General features: G+C 38.0%; 1 protein-coding gene across 1 annotated transcript in view; it reads right to left on the bottom strand.

Annotated features, from left to right (window-relative positions):
* AVL9 (AVL9 cell migration associated) overlaps positions 1-16,414 on the bottom strand; it is a gene marked incomplete at its 5' end in the record, with an annotated part of 38,470 nt that overhangs the window by 5,646 nt on the left and 16,410 nt on the right. Inside the window, 7 exons of the mRNA XM_006912114.2 lie at positions 492-580; positions 1,058-1,111; positions 3,830-3,947; positions 7,290-7,509; positions 8,647-8,781; positions 14,335-14,873; positions 15,170-15,239. Of these exons, the coding sequence (XP_006912176.1) occupies positions 492-580; positions 1,058-1,111; positions 3,830-3,947; positions 7,290-7,509; positions 8,647-8,781; positions 14,335-14,873; positions 15,170-15,239 (1,225 nt within the window). The remainder of the gene's footprint in view (positions 1-491; positions 581-1,057; positions 1,112-3,829; positions 3,948-7,289; positions 7,510-8,646; positions 8,782-14,334; positions 14,874-15,169; positions 15,240-16,414) is intronic.

Raw genomic sequence — 16,414 nt, 5'->3', positions numbered from 1 at the left:
TTCATTAGCCTATAAATGTTTTATTAATTTTGTTGATCTTTTAAAAAAACCAACTACTGGTTTCACTGATTTTCTTTACTGTGTGATACCACCTTAGAAGACAACAGTTCCTAACGCCAAGTTTATCATCACTCTCTACCATTTATAAAGAACTGTGGGCAGCTCAGGCAATGGGGGGAAAACTCCAGGAAAGCTCAAATCCTGGTAACAGAACAGTGAACTCATCAGAAGATTTTGTCACTCTCCATCAGACGTGGCAAAATTTGCTGAACTTTGTTTGCTATTATCTGGTGCCACAACAATTTTTTTAATGAATAAGACAAAAATTAAAACAATGACAACAACAAACAAATCTCTATTCAACCACGGGACTATTCTTGTATTATCATGGGATACACAGATCTCTATAACTTTATGTTTTTATCAATGACATATTGAGGACAGAGAGATGTGTGTTATGATTCCGATCTGTTTCTGGCTAAAGGCCTTACCAACAGCTTTTCCTGTTTGTACAACATTCCGGCTGGTTGTGACCATGACGTTTCCAAGTTTTTTGCCACGTTCACTGTTTTGAACGGAACTGTGTAAAGGAAAGAAGTGTTAAGTACAATTAGAAAAAAAATCTCTCTCATATACACACTGCTCTATAACCATCCCCCAAATCAGAATTACTGAACAGCTAAATTATTCATTATTTGTTATGCATCAATTAATTTATTAATCTTTTAGGCATGTGTCTCTTCAGACAATACCAAGTGGGAAGGACAGAAGGAACGTACACATATGGTTAATTCCCCCTAGTCATGATTTGCTAAAGTGACTTCACCAAAACAAAAATGGCAAATCCTATTATTAGTTCACACCATTCTTCATGAAACAGCAGTGTTTTCACTTTGAAACGTACACACTGCTGAGCTAGAGACTGTTACGCACATATCTGGTTACTATTCAAAGCACAAGTCTATCAAGTGGAGGAAAACAATTCCCAATTAGCGATGGAACACATGGCATAAATTCAGACGTAAGAATTTTCCTAGTATTTTCTCGAAATACTCACTGTGAGAACCTTAACTTCACGTCGGACACTGAGTACTGGCCTTGAAAAGGATGGCTGTAAAACAAAATTCCAGTTAGACTCTGAGTGCCCCAGCAATAACGCTGAGCAACAGAGTTACCACAAGGGCTGATTTATCAGTAACCTCACTGGGCCACAGTGCTCCGAACATCTGGTCAGTGGGGCTTCGACTGCTCAAGTGATGGGAGCCTCTCTGAGCTTATTTCTTCACTTGTGAAAAAGGTGCTTTTTTTCGTGGGCGGGGGGTGTGATGCTCTTATTTATTTGGTCAGGGGTGGGGTCTAAGCATCAACATTTTAGAAAATCTCCCCAGGACAGTCTGGGTTTGAGTCACTGACTTAGGCAATGACCATGGATTGTACCTTGATTCTGGTCATCTTATCATCGTATGCCATTGGTCATACAAAGATTTGTAGACAGACTGGTGAAACCTCAATTTTCTATTAGAAAAGCAACTCAAAATGCAGGTATTAAAATATACAAAAGGGAGAAATTCTGGTTTAGTTACCTGATTTTTACATATATATATATATATATATCAATTATCTGCAGTGACATTTGGTATATTGCTCTTTCTGTCCTTTCACAGCACATCATATTAATTGTTTAAATTATTTTCCTTGATGGTCACCTTTGTATCTTTAAAAATACTTATAATTTGTTTCTTCATATATATATGTAAATATATATATTTTTACATACATATATATGTAAAAATCAGGTAACTAAACCAGAATTACACTATAAAAGGAGTCAATAAACATCCTAATTCCTATCTCATACCCAGGGGCCTGTCAGTGTCAAACAAAGAAAGTGCCCCTAGTGGAATCAACAGCAACTTACAAAAACATCAAAATACTATTTATGGCTTTTCACATGGCAACAAATTTCTCTTTTGGCCATATGAAGCATATTAACAACGTCTCTCTTTTTCTGGATTTCTGAATCACAGGTTGAAAAATTAAAAGATCAATCATTCTCGGTATTCCTGGAAAGGCTCTGCTTAAAGGATGAAATATACCTGTTGCTTATTAAGAGAAGTCGGAGGACTGCCTTCTCTGATCTTTAAGAGTTGAAGAAAGGGTTTCACAGATCTCAAATCTTACAATTAGTTTGGAATATTTCTAAATTATATCCCCTGATAACAAATAAAGACTATCATTTCTTGTTTTGAATTTGGAGAAAATATTGAAAATCTGCTCACTATCCTACTTGCATAATTTCCCTACCTATATTTTTCAGGTCTATATATCTCTTAAGCTTTCTCTTCAATCTAAGTAAGCTCAATTTCTTTACACATTTAAAAAAGTACTGTTTCACAATCCTTTAAAACCCATTCCAGCTAAGCCTCTTATGGACCTGCATTAAAATCCGTAGAGCTGGTTCTACAGAGTTAAAGTCACTACAGTGGATGCAGCAACTGGGTAAAGATGTGACCAGGTTATCAGTGCACAGAGTGGAGGAGACTGGACGTCCCTGAATGCTGCGCTGTGGACGGTCATGGCACCCTGCCTCCACCCCAGCACTGCCACAGAGAGTGCCACCAGGCAAGCCAACTCACATCTGTTTCTCTTCATCATGCTTTAGAATACAGACCTTGTGGTTAGTGAGGGAGAATACTTTGAACTCTTAGCCCTTTCATTTAATACTATTAAAACATCTTTGCCTTTTAATTCTGTTGTTACCACATTCATATGGCAACACAGGTTTCTGCTATAGCCCAATATGATGATTAAATTCACCAAAATTGGTCCTGAACCTAGTCATTTTTCTTGATAGATGATATAAAGTTTAACAGACATACTCTCTAAAACTCTGCTATACTACCTCATCCTTGCAGATGCTCCCTCAAGTTACTATGACATAAACATCTGGATATTTTAGGGGGGCGGGAAAGGGGGAGTATCCTTTCTAGCATCACTGAAATCACATCCCCAGTCTAGCTACATTAACCTTAGCTTCCAAATAATATGGTAGTCAGTACAAAGTTGATATTTGCCTCATTCTCACCACGAAGTAAAAGTTTAAAATGCGAACGAGAACATTTAGTGTATGCTTGTATGATAAAAAAAAACAACATATCATTTTAAACTTTTAAATTAGAAACAGTAAGTTCCCAGGATGTATGCGCTGTGTTGGCTGATCTCCTTAGACTCTACTGTTCCCTGTCACACCCAGATGGTCTTGTTCTTGATGGCCCCATTCCACGACATTGTCAAATGCCTTTACGCCTGCGTGTGACAGAGTCTTTGTCCAGCTGACATTCAATACCGTGACAGGCATTAAATTTTGCTGAGTTTTCGAATCTGACATGGGAGCTAGGTTTGACCAGATATCTAGGAGTTCAAATATCAACTTTAGTTTTTTATACTTCACATTGTAAAACAACCTCTCAGTTTTAATCAGTGGTATTTCCTTCGAGACTTCTATTTTGTTGGACTGACCTGCTGAGGTGCAGGCCCAGGAAAAGGGAGAGGAGAGTCACCCCGTTCTGAGCACCAGCGACGGCCAGCGCTTCCTCCTCACACCCCGAGCTGGGAGAAATGTCGGTGCTTCTGAAAATGCTTTGTGCTTTTTGTGCAGTGTGAACAGGTATGAAGTCTTCAGCTACTTCTCTGTATTTGGGGGCCTTTTCTAATCTATTTAAGGAGATTCTTGAAGATCTTCACAATATCACTAAAGTTATGGTTTTACTGGGGCACATTAGTAAACCAACCAGTTCATGTTCTATCCGTCTTCGGAGGATGTGCTTACTTGGGATTTATTTCTGCAAGTGCCGGATGCTTGTTGCTGTTCCAGACCCTGTAGTTGTGAGTGCTCTTCCACGCTGTAACAAAGGTCGTCCCATAGTCCGATAACATCTTCTCGTTATCTGTCAAGAAAATATTTGAAAGTTGAGCTGGACTGTAGCCAGTCAGGGATGTGAAGACTAACAACCAAAAAGGGTAAAGCAACAGTTTTACCTCCTCTGCCTTCCTGCTTTTTTGGGGAGATAGCCTACAGATGTCAAGAAACATGGATCTAATTCCAGACATCCTGTAAAGAAGCTATGTGGCCTTTGGTGAGTCATTTAATCACTCAGAACTTCATTTTCCTAACTGGAAAAGAAGAGGGTTGAGCCAGATATTGTCTACGGTTCCTTACAATTTCAAAATATGTGTATGTTCTCCTTACCAAGGTTAGCATGGTATTGTTTATTAAACAAAGTAACAGCTGGACAGTGAGTAAATGTACTGATATTTACATATGGAGGCGGCAATGGGGTATCTTTCTACCTTTTCGCAAATGTCATATTTTCTACAGAAAAAGATTAGAATGAAAATATGAATCCATTCTTTTAGGCACTATTTTCTCTTTGGACTTTGCCTTACTGTTTGGTGAAACTCAGTTTCTAAGCATTTTACTGTCAAAATACTCAAAATAACAAGGGGATTTTCACAGTTAATGTTGAAAACTTTTCTACTTTATGAATACCACGGGGAAGCTTTAATACAGAGCATTTCTTCTACTTGGAAAAATAGAAAAGGTTTGGAGAACTGATTCCAATGGCTGTTGCTCCATATTTTAATTGTGAGCTGCTGGACTACATCAAACTAAAAAGCTTCTGCTCAGCAAAAGAAATCATCAACAAGGTAAAGAGACAATCATCTCAATAGGAATGCCAGCAATGCCTCCGATAAGGGCCTAATATCTAAAATATACAAAGAACTCAAAATGATTCAATAACAACAAAAAAACCCAAACGATCCAATCAAAAAATGGGCTAGGACCTGAACAGACACTTCTCTCTAGAGGACAGACAAATGGCCAACATATGAAAAGATGCTCAACATCGCTAGTTATTAGGGAAATGCAAATCAAAACCACAATGAGATACCATCTCACATCTGTTAGAATAGCCATAATCAACAGGACAAGTAATAACAAATGTTGGAGAGGATGTGGAGAAAAAGGAACCCTCACACACTGCTGGTGGGACTGCAAATTGGTACAGCCACTATGGAAAACAGTATGGAGGTTCCTCAAAAAAAATAAGAATTGATCTACCATATGATCCAGCCATCCCTCTACTGGGTATTTACCCCAAAAACTTGAAAACCCATATCCAAAAAGATTTTTGCACAACAATGTTCATAGCGGCATTATTCACAGTGGCCAGGACATGGAAGCAACCGAAGCGTCCTATGATAGATGATTAGCTAAAGAAGCTGTGGCATATATATATATGTACAATAGACTATTACTCAGCCATAAGAAGAGATGAAACACTGCCATTTGTGACAACATGGATGGACCTCGAGATAATCATGCTAAGCAAAATAAGCCAGACAGAAAAAGTTGAAAATCACATGATATCACTTATATGTGGGATAGAAACCTAAAAGCAACAAATGAACAGGACAAACAGAGACTCAAGGACATGGACAATGGACTAGTGGTTACCAGAGGGTAGGGGGTAGAGGAGGAGGGGAGAGGTAGACGGGGTAAAGGGGGTCAAATATAGGGGAGTAGGAGGAGGGTGAAGTGGGTGAAGGGGATCAAATATATGGTAGCTGAAGGAAAATGGACTTTGGGTGATAATCACACAATAGAATATATAGATGTCAAACTATAATGTACACCTGAAAATTATACAATTATATTAACCAATGTTACCGTTTGGTTAACATTGCGAGCTGCTTGCTTTGAAGGTGAAACATGACTTCCATTGCTGGGAAAGGAACAGAAGGATATGCGTGGTTCCACATGTGGCATAAGGAAGTTCTCCTACAAACATATTCCTCGAACAGTTCATTGGGCTGAATTTTCTTTAATGGCATAGACCTGAGCCAGACAACTTGGGTTTAAATACCAGCTCAGTCTCTTACCAGATGGATGAGCAAGCTAGTTAACCTTACCGTGACGCATGTTCTCTTCTGTAAAATGAAGATGACAAGGCGTCTACCTCCAGGATTGTTGCGAGGATGACATGGGTTAGTTGATGTAAAGGCCCCAAATAGGTTCCTGCACATTTTACATGCGCCCGCACCCCTCGCAAACCTTTGCCCCTCTGCCACAAAAATGCTAGCTACTATTATTCTGTGCTTATAGCTACCTGGGCAAATACTTTTTAAAAAGTAAATTAATTACTCATAAAGCTAAAACATAGCAGAAATGGGTTTTCTTACTAGATCACTGCATGCCTCTGGGTTAGAGGATTCAATTTGGTGTCGTAGCTGGTATCTTTGTAAAAGAGGCAGAGACATCTAAAAACATCCCATCAACAAATAAGAACCTGCTCGGCAGCTTTCCTTTGTAAATGAAAAACGTCTGAAGCCAGTACTTACTCCACATACATACACTCTGTGAAGAACTAAGTTGGGAGGTGGCGGTGGTGGGGTTGAAAAACATTTAAGTGAATGTACTTAAATGCCACTGGTGAAGACGATAAATTTTAGGTTATATGCATTTCGCCACAATTAAAAAACACCACCGAAAACAGTGATAGAGATCACTGAAACAAAGGACAAACAAAAGCTCAAGACTCTTAACAACGACAACAGCAACAACAAATCTACTGAATCTCTGCTAAACGTGCAGGGTGACAAGCGTCCCTGGTGCAAAAGCTCACGGCAGAGTGTCACTTTCCCTTCTTAGATATTTTCTCCTCTGGGGAATGAGATAGTTTTAATACAAGATGATTCTACGTTTACCCGCTCCATTTTAACCATTTAATAGGAATCATATTTCTATTAAAATGGAGCGGGTAAACGTAGATATATAAATATGAAGCTTTAATCACTCAGAATGTGATTTCCAATGATTTCTATGTTTTTATAGTTCTTTTTTCTTCTTTTATGTATCTTAAAAACATGGAAGCACTGTTTGTAAACAGTTCCCAAATACTGATATATTCTTTCATACGGTGGAACACTAAACAGCCATGTAAAAATGACAAATATCTTGATATATGTTTATGTTTCTATCATAAAGAAAAACTCAGTTTAGTTTGAAATCCATTTTGGTTAAAGAACGACCACAAATACCACAAAACTAAAGTCTAAAACATATGCAGAGAAAAAGATCTGGAAAAATATAAGTACTCAAAATGCTAAGGGTAGTTACCTCTGTATGATGGAGTAACAGGTAATTTTTCTAAAACGACAATATATTTCTTATGTAATTCAAAGCATCATAATCATTACAAAATGGAAAGTGCCTGTGTGCTCCTTACCTAGCTGCAGCGTGGCAGCCAGCAGCGCGTGGATGTAGACTGCAAACTGGGCTCGGATCCACTCGTCACCTCCCTCCCAACCCGTGCCATCCAGGAAGACGTCATCGCGGTTCTCAGTCACGTGCTTCACCAGATAATCTGCGAACCTGAGGTCTGCAGTGGTGGGGTGAAGCAGCTTCCTGAGTTCTGGGTCATGAATCTGGATCAGGGCTTCTTCTACCTAGAGGGCACCCAGGTACAAGTCAGAGTGTGGGCATTCACGCAGATACCCATGCCACACTTCAAAGAGTAACTACTGGGAAGTTGCAGCTGGAAATAAAAAATATGAATAACAGCATACTCAAAAGGTGAGTCTAAGAAACAGACAGGTGTTTCTACTGAAATTTTTATCTATCTTGTAAAAATGCTCTTTTTTTAGAAAATATATGCATAAATATTTTTGAATTATAGAATTCATGTCGACTGTAAATATGTCGGAAAATATTAAAAAGTATAGTATTACCTTTATTACACAACCAGAAATGAATTAATAAGTATAATTCCTAAACATTTTTCCTCTGAGTGCACAGATACTTTGGAGTATTTCTGTCATATGATATTTGATGTATTAAGAAATATATGTAACTTATGCATTAGTATTGAAGCATAATCATAACAAATACCCATGAACTTGGCAACTTCAGAACTAGAACGTGACCAATCATATTGAAGCAACTCCGTGGTCCTCTCACCTGTATCTGCCTGCCTTGGAAGGTATGTATATATTTTTTCTTCCTCAAAATTTGGATCATCATATATACAGATCTGAACCCCAGATTTTTCATTTACATATTGCAAACATGTCCCAGAAAGCAGGTTTTATAACAGAAAGTACCAAAACCTTAGGGTGGCTTAAATTTCCCTTTTTTAAAAAAATTACTTTACCTGTAAAGTTGAATAAATAATTTAAATTTCTTATATATTGATAATGTCTAATTTTATCTCTAGCTTCTTCTTCTTGATATCAGAGGCATATTAAACAGGCTAGAAGGATTTAAATTATATAAATGATAAACACATTTGAATCGTTAACATCCTAGTAGGACCAGCTTGCCAGGGCTGAAGTCCTGGCTCGCCCACTACACTCGCTGTTTGATTTCTCAGTTCCTTCACTGCCACAAGCATGAAAGGGAAATGGTAACAATCCAGGTTGTTACGAGAAATCAGATCAGTTAATGTGCTCGAGGCGCTTAGAATGCCTGGCATGGGAAGCGATGATTACCGTTATGAGTGTAATTACCATGCCCTCGTAATTCCATTTAAGAAAGAAAAACAGAGACCAGCAGTGTCAAGGACACACACTCACACATAAACCTACTTCCACAATGGCATCACTGAGGTGTTTCTGTTGCCGAAAAAGGATGTTAGTAGCTCCAGCAACAAATCCCCGAACGGTGACATCAGAGAGAAGATGATGCTGCTGCAGTGCCATATAAGGCAAACACAGATATCCCTAAGAATTACGAAAGTGACAGAAAATATTAGAAAAGTGATGGAACAGTCACCTCTCATTTCAAGCCTAGAGAGCTAATAGTCGGAAAAGAAACCTCCAAATTTCTCCCATCTCCACGCCATCCCTAATGCCGCTGATCACTGATTTGCAACAATATTTCAAGGGAACCTCAGGTGTTGAATGCGGTCAGTCAATCACTAACCTTCTTCACAAATGTTCAGTCTTAGCAAGGGGGTCTACCATGAAGGTGGTCTCACTTGATCACTGTGTTCTCTGTTCAACATAAAAGCCTCCACGGTAGCTAACAAACTGGACTTTTTCCATTTAGAAAATTAAGTACTAAGTTCATTACAAAGCATTTTGTTAATTATAAAGCTGTTAGTTCTTCCAGTAAAAATTTAACATGCACGCGATCTGCACACACAACCCCGATGTACTATTAGGAGAACTGCAAAGCACTGTATAGCATTTGTTTTAGAGCCCCCTTGTTAAAAATCATGCAAAAATATTTCAAGATCTCTCCGCCTAAATGTTTAAGGCAAAAATGACATTGGCAGTAGTGTATTTAATTAATTTCCATTTGAACTGTATTTGAAAACACCACTGCTCTAAAAATTACGAGGTGAATTGCCAAACCTCAGCAGGCAGTGAAATACACAGAATGCCCCGAAGGAGGAAATGGAATTTCTGCTAAAAGATTCTAAATCAAGACAGATTTCCCACAAAGTGGCACAATCTGTGTGTGAAGCCAAGAGGGCAGACTTGCTGAACCCGCAAACTTGTTTTCAATTTCAAGTTCTATGTCAGTTCCATTAATTAGTAAATTAATTAATTATCTCCCATCACTTTTTAAAACAACACTGAACTACCGTTATCTGGATGATGCCTTCTTTATAGCACAAGATGAGTCTCTGAGGGCAGGTGCTATTACCCCTTCTGCTACTTCATGTTCCTCACTGCATCTCGGATGTGCCTTGTACCTAACAGGTGGCTGTTTAAACACTTACTATGGAGAGACTTTCAAAAGCTGGAATACAGGTCTAGCAATTTGGTTTTATTCTTAATTTTAACATGTCTTCCTCTGCTCAACAAAACACTAAGAGAAGCAGCAAAGCGTAATCCCCATCTATGCACTAGAGATACTTAGTATACTACGTCTCGACCCATGCCCTTTGTGACTAACGGCTGGAAGGACCCCTGCTCCTCACTCATTCAGAATCACTCAGTCAAAACAGCTGGTTGCTTTGCTTTGTGTACTATGAATTTAAAAACAATAAACCTCCTTTTCCCACTTACATGTTTCTAAATACAAATGTTACAATATTGAATGTGCTTTCAAACTTGACGTGGCCCCTAGAAAACTTACTACCCCAGAATTGAGAAACCTGCCAGTTGTACAAAAGATTTCTTTTGCAAATTAGTAAAAAAAAAGAATTTAATTGCTCATAGTACTACATGCATCACTGATACTGTTAGAGAGGGAAAGTCTATTGTCAACAATGAAATCTTTGCTAAGTCTATAAAATCGTGAAAACTCAGAAGTATGTTTTTAAAAATCAATAGTTCAAAGTTTTTTTAAAATATGAAAAAATGCATTCCTAAAAAATCACGTGTGAGATTTGTAAAAAGTTATTTAGTGCATCATTGTTTATTATAGCAAAAGACTGGAAACCCTAATTATTCATGAACAGGGAACTGAATAAACGTTCATCTATACAATGGAACACCCTGCTGTGTCAAAGAGTAAAGTTCACCTCCACGGGATATTTTGTAAAAAAGAATAAGGGGCATAAAAACAGGTCTAGTCTGCTACTATTTGTGTGAAAAGGGAGGGAGAACATATCTATGCATGTATTTGTGCATAAAATACCCCCAGGTGGAAACAAAAGACATCGCTAATGATGGCTGCCACTGGAGAAGGCAAATGAGTAACGGGAACGAATGAGAGGCAGACTTTTTATCACAGACGTTTTGGAACCTTTTGAATATTGAACCGTATGAAAGTATTACATGTTTATAAAATTATTTACAATAGTAGTTCAAAATAGCTTTAAAATGTTGCCATCATTGCTTTTAATGATGATCGGTTTAGCCTAAATCCCTTACAAGTCCTTAACATACAGCGACGGCAGGGGCGTGGGTCTTTTCGTACCCTTCACACCCAGCCCACCCCCCACTTTCCATTTTTGTAGGGTACTTTACCTCTCATATTTGGAAGCAACCTGAATGTCTATTGAAGGATGAGTGGATAAACGAAATGTGGTAGATACATACAATGGACAATTATTCGGCCTTAAAAAAGGAAGGAAATCCTGTCATAAGCTCCAACATGGATGAACCTTGAGGGTATTATGTTAACTAGGCCAGTTACAAAAAGATAAATTCTGTATGATTCCATTATATGAGTTACTTGAAGTAGTCAAATTCATAGAAATAGAAAGAACAGTGGTTGCCAGGGGCTGGGGTAAAAAGAGGATGGCGGTTGTCATTTCATGGGTCTGCAGTTTCGGTTTTGCACGATGAAAAACTTCTGGAGATCTGGAGCACAGCAACGTGCACGTAACTTAACACCACTAAACCGTGCACTAAAAAGGGTGGATTTTGTTCTATGCCACAATTAAAACCCACATCTCGGCTTGGTAGATCTGGGAGACACTGTGTGCCTTCTTCTCTGCCACTTGGAAGGGCTGCGACATGATCAAGACCAAATGTCATTTTCTCATCTCGCCTCTGGTCAGGGATGATGAGCATGTTCATGGATTGAAAGCCTCCGTATCATAGGGATGCCAGTTCTCTCCAAAACTGATCTAGAATTTAAAGGTAATCCCTATCAAAATCTCAACTCGTGTGATCGCAACTTAGGAACTTAAGTCGATCCTAAAATTAATGTGGAAATGCAAAGAGCTGAAAACTCCTGAGAACAGTAACAAGAGGGGAAGCATTTTTTCCGCCTGACAGTGTGGGACTGCCCCAGGGACAGACACGCCCACGGAGCAACAACTAAAATCCAGTAACATGACCATACGCAAAAATTAATTCCAGGTAGGTAAAAACCAAAATGTGAAAGTCAAAACTATAAAGCTTAAAAGATAATTTAGGAGACTTTTTATGGCCTTGACGTAGGGGAGGGTTTCTTAAATTTAAGACCGCCAAAGCAGTCCCCATAAGATAAAAGATCCATCAACAGAAAAGATATCTGAAATATATGAAGTCCGACGAATCATTGACGACAAGGGAGACAATCCAGAAGCTTTGAACAAGTACTCCGAAGGGAAATCCAAATGCTTAACAAGAATAGGAAAAGACGCTCAACCTCAACAGTGATTACTGAAAAAATGCAAACTAAGCTACAAGATACCATCGGATTGGCTAAATTATGTTAAAAAGTCTCACAACAGCAAGTATAATGAGAAGGTGGGGCAAGGGGGCACCCCCATGCACTGTTGTGGGAGTGGAAACTGTCACCACCACTTTACAAACCCCGACAGTAGCCAATCTCCTCTCCCTCAGCACCCCAGCTTCTTCCTTACACTTCCTAAATCAGCTCCCTGCAAAGGCTCAAGCATGTTTTAGAATCGGCTACTGAGAGCATTTACATAGTAAGCCTAACCTCTAAGACTGACATGAAGGCATCATCCTCAGGCAATTTCAAGTACCAGAGAGCCTGGAAAGCTGGAGAGACAGGGAGACTCTTCCGGACATAACTGTTTTATCATGCAGAAGTCTGTGTCCATTTATTCATATACCGAGTCAGGAGACCAGTCGGCTTATTATTCTCTTCAAGGCTCACTGTGCCACTTCGGCAGTATTCTCCAGGCACCCAAGCTTCTCTCTGGCTATTTTTGAAATTACTTTTCAAGCTGTCTGCTAACCTAATCCCCAAGCATTTTAAGATCTTCAAGAAAAAAAGAGTCTGAAGACTATTCACTTTTAAGAATATTGCATATTCCGAAGTTACCAACATGAAAGAATCGACATGTGTATTTGAAAATGTGATTAAACAACAAATTAGATTTTAATCAGTACATAATAAAACATACAGAAAAACGTTTTATTTACCATCACGATGGTGGTAAGCCAGTCATATATTTAGTACTGGTATAATGAGCACAAATAGAATATTCAGTCAACATGGTTTATTGACAGCACCAAATGTATGTTTACAATGCTTTAATTCAGCAACCTCACTGACAAAAACAAAATCCCTCCCCAGTTAATCTCTCTCTCGATAACTCCACAATGATAACCCCACAATGATAACAATTAGAGGTGGGGAAGTCCAGGGGGGACAGCAAAGTAAGGGCCCCAAAAAGTATAGGTAGTCATGACACCCACATGTGACTTTGGAAAACCCACAATTCATGGCTACTGACTATACCTGGTCTTTTGAGAACTCTGAGTTCTTTCCCCAGGTTCCTAAATCCCAGTTTTCAGAAATTGTGCTTGGGTTCAATCGTGTAACCGATTAGGATAATTCAGAGTCCCCCAACAGGCCACGAAGGGATCAAAGACAGCATTCTCTGTTAATTACGTGGCGATACTAACTTGGAGCAAGTACTTATTTGCAAAGCTGGATAAACCCAGAAAGAATTAATCGTAGAGTATGGTGGAAGAAGAAAGACACGGTCCAGTCTATACTCCCCATCTTCCTTTTCCCTATAAAGTTTTACTTCATGCATAAAAGACGTTATTTAGAGAAAAACATAAGACTTTGCTCTAGCTCTTGGAAAGATGTACCTGTCTTTCATGGTGGAATGCAAAATCACGAACGCAAGAATTTAGAGCCTAGGACGGTGCCTGGCACAAATAAAGACAAGAAATACTCGTTGACTAAGGAATGAAATGGAATTTCTATTTTTCTGCTCCATTTTGAAAAATAATTCAAGAATGGCAATAAAATAAGTAGTGTTTCCTGAATAGGATGAAAAAAAAAAATCCAAATAACGTAGCTTCTATAATCATAATGTATTACTGACATTAACGAATGATATCCTGGGATATAAGACCCCGAATTAAAGATTCAAATTAATTTACTATGTTGTGTTTTAATTTATTTTAAAAATTTACAAATACATTTTGAATGGGTTTTCATAAAAAGATTAAAACAATTTTAGGGAAAGTTAACCAAAGCACTCTATTCCACGTTATAAGGCATAATATTTCAGTTATCCATCTAAGCATTTTTTTCCTCATAAATTTGTAGCTTTTGGAATTGTAGTATTTTTATATATTCATTAAGTGAAATTAAGACTATCTGGCGTTTCTCAATTCATCCTTTTTCAAAAATAAACCTGAATGATTAAAAACAGACCCAATGTAGTGATGGCTGGTATCTACTAAGCTTCCAAACTTTTCCAGTGAAAACTCTGTGAATTAGTGTAACCCTAGAGCCTTACACTATGGGCACAGACACCACAGCATGATACATTTGGTATGTATTTTAGTTTTCAAGGAAAATTTTCAGACCTGAAAATGTGCTCAACACTAACGGTTAAATTCTAAAAGGATTCTGTCGGATTCTTTAGGGGCTCAATAAAGGACATTACACTTTACCTTTGTGAAGATGGCTAGAGGCATGCCATACTGGTCCTCTTCCAAACCGGAAATCAGCCCTGGTATGAGGACCACCTGGCCCGTATTAGCTTGAGGCTGTACAGTAATCGGAGGGCTGTCTGAGGGCACTGACTCCTTTGGAAAAGAGTTTGTCTGTTCTGACCCCACTTGTTCCGTTTCCTTCAAGGTGGGGTCCTCTAAGATACTAGGATCCAAGGTCTCCCAGTCACTTTCTGAAGACTCTGGAGATGGACGAGAAGGAGGTTTCAAATATTGATTGGTATCACTGAGTTCCTGTCCTTTGCTGCTGTCAGCTTCTACTTGGAACAAAGGTTCTTCAGTCTTGATGGCCACATCTCCTCCGTGGTTTCGTGTCATAAATTTCTTGACAGTTTCCGAGTTGGTGTTTGAAATGTTAGGAGCAGACACAGAAGCAAAATCATCTGCAGGGGGATTACTTTCATGAAGTCCAGCATCTTCAGACATACTCTTTCGGGGTCTGTACTGGGAACAGTCACTGAGACCATGTTCGATCATGCCTAAAACATAAAACATTGGAGAACAGCTTGGCTTCTAACGAGGTGGAAGCAAATAAGAGTTGTAGCTTCCCTTCTAAATAGAACTCTCCAATAAAAATTTTAATAAGTTATGCTTGTACACATTCTAATAAAAAAAAAAGAAAATCTCAGATAAAAAAAACTATTGTCAAAATGAAAATGTCATATTAAAACAGAAATGTTAACCCTAATGAGTTTATCCTTGAAAACGCTTTTTTTATTGAGAAGTTCCAGTACTAGTCAAACAAAAGAAACAGTAGATACTGCTACTCGCTCACCTGGAAAAAGGGATAACACAGTCATCAGGGCACCCACCAATTTATTCACTGGAGAAATATAAAAGAGAACCTAAAAGAGAGTCCATCAAAATCAAATTAGAAAACCTGAGACCATGTGATACTTAAAAAAGAAAAAAAGAGGAGAAAGAAACTTTTCTTTATAGAAGAATAACAGCTAATAGGTACAGATTTAATGAGAGGATTAGAAAATCACCAAGCATCCACCCAGATTCAGGTAAAAATACCAACGGATGCTAAAACTATTGTGAAAGGTTGCTGGGCAACAGAATATTCACACAGATGCAAATTTATCATCCTGCAGATTACCTATTAATTGCAAAGGGCAAAACAAGTATTTTAATATGAAGAAAGTTGGCAACCACTACATTAATCAAATGATCAAACAATTATGGGCCTCCTGATGCGATGCCTGAGGACACACCAACACCTCTACAGCATTCTTGCCAAAAAAGTTTAACCTAAAGCCAGCCACAAGAAAACAATAGGACAAATCTAATCTTATAATGCAACTAGTCTGTATTCTTAAAAAAAAAAAAAAAAAAAAAGTGAGGTGGTAGAACTGTTTGGCATTAAAGAAAGCTAACAATGCAATACATGATCCTTGGTCTCCAGACTGAAAAAAAACAAAACAACAACTGACTTATAGGACATCATTATGACATCCGGGGAAATTTTTAAATGGACTATATACATTAGAAATCATTCATTGTATCAATGTTAAATTTCTTGAGTGTGAAAATGCTGTTTAGGTTATGTAGACACATATCCTTATACTTAAGAAATATATCCTAAAGTATTCAGGTATAAAGTATTATGATATTTACAAATTGCTTTAAAATTATGATTCAAGGGGAAAAATAAACAGTCTAAAGCAATGTAATGCAAAAGTGGTAAAGTGTTAACTGGTAAATATAGATTAAGGATGTGAAAATGTTCCTTATATTATTCTATCAACTTTTCTATGTTTGACATTTTTCATAAATAACAATTGCAAAAAAAATCAGAAACAGGATTCAGTTAGATATGACACTAAAACTAACATGGGTAATAATCACATTAGTTGAAAAAACAAGCATGAGATTTGCTTAGGTGAGATGTCTTTCCTTTTTTAACAAATCATTTAGGGACACTAAACTGCTGTTTGACAGCACAGCACCCATGTATAGAAACCAAGTGTTGCGTTAAAAGATGTCTTTATCAAATCAACATTCAAAGAATGTACCC

This window comes from Pteropus alecto, unplaced genomic scaffold (genome assembly GCF_000325575.1).
Source record: "Pteropus alecto unplaced genomic scaffold, ASM32557v1 scaffold21, whole genome shotgun sequence".
Taxonomy (NCBI): domain Eukaryota; kingdom Metazoa; phylum Chordata; class Mammalia; order Chiroptera; family Pteropodidae; genus Pteropus; species Pteropus alecto.
The sequence above is the reverse complement of the archived record's forward strand: the minus strand, read 5'-3'. Positions and strand labels throughout refer to the sequence as shown.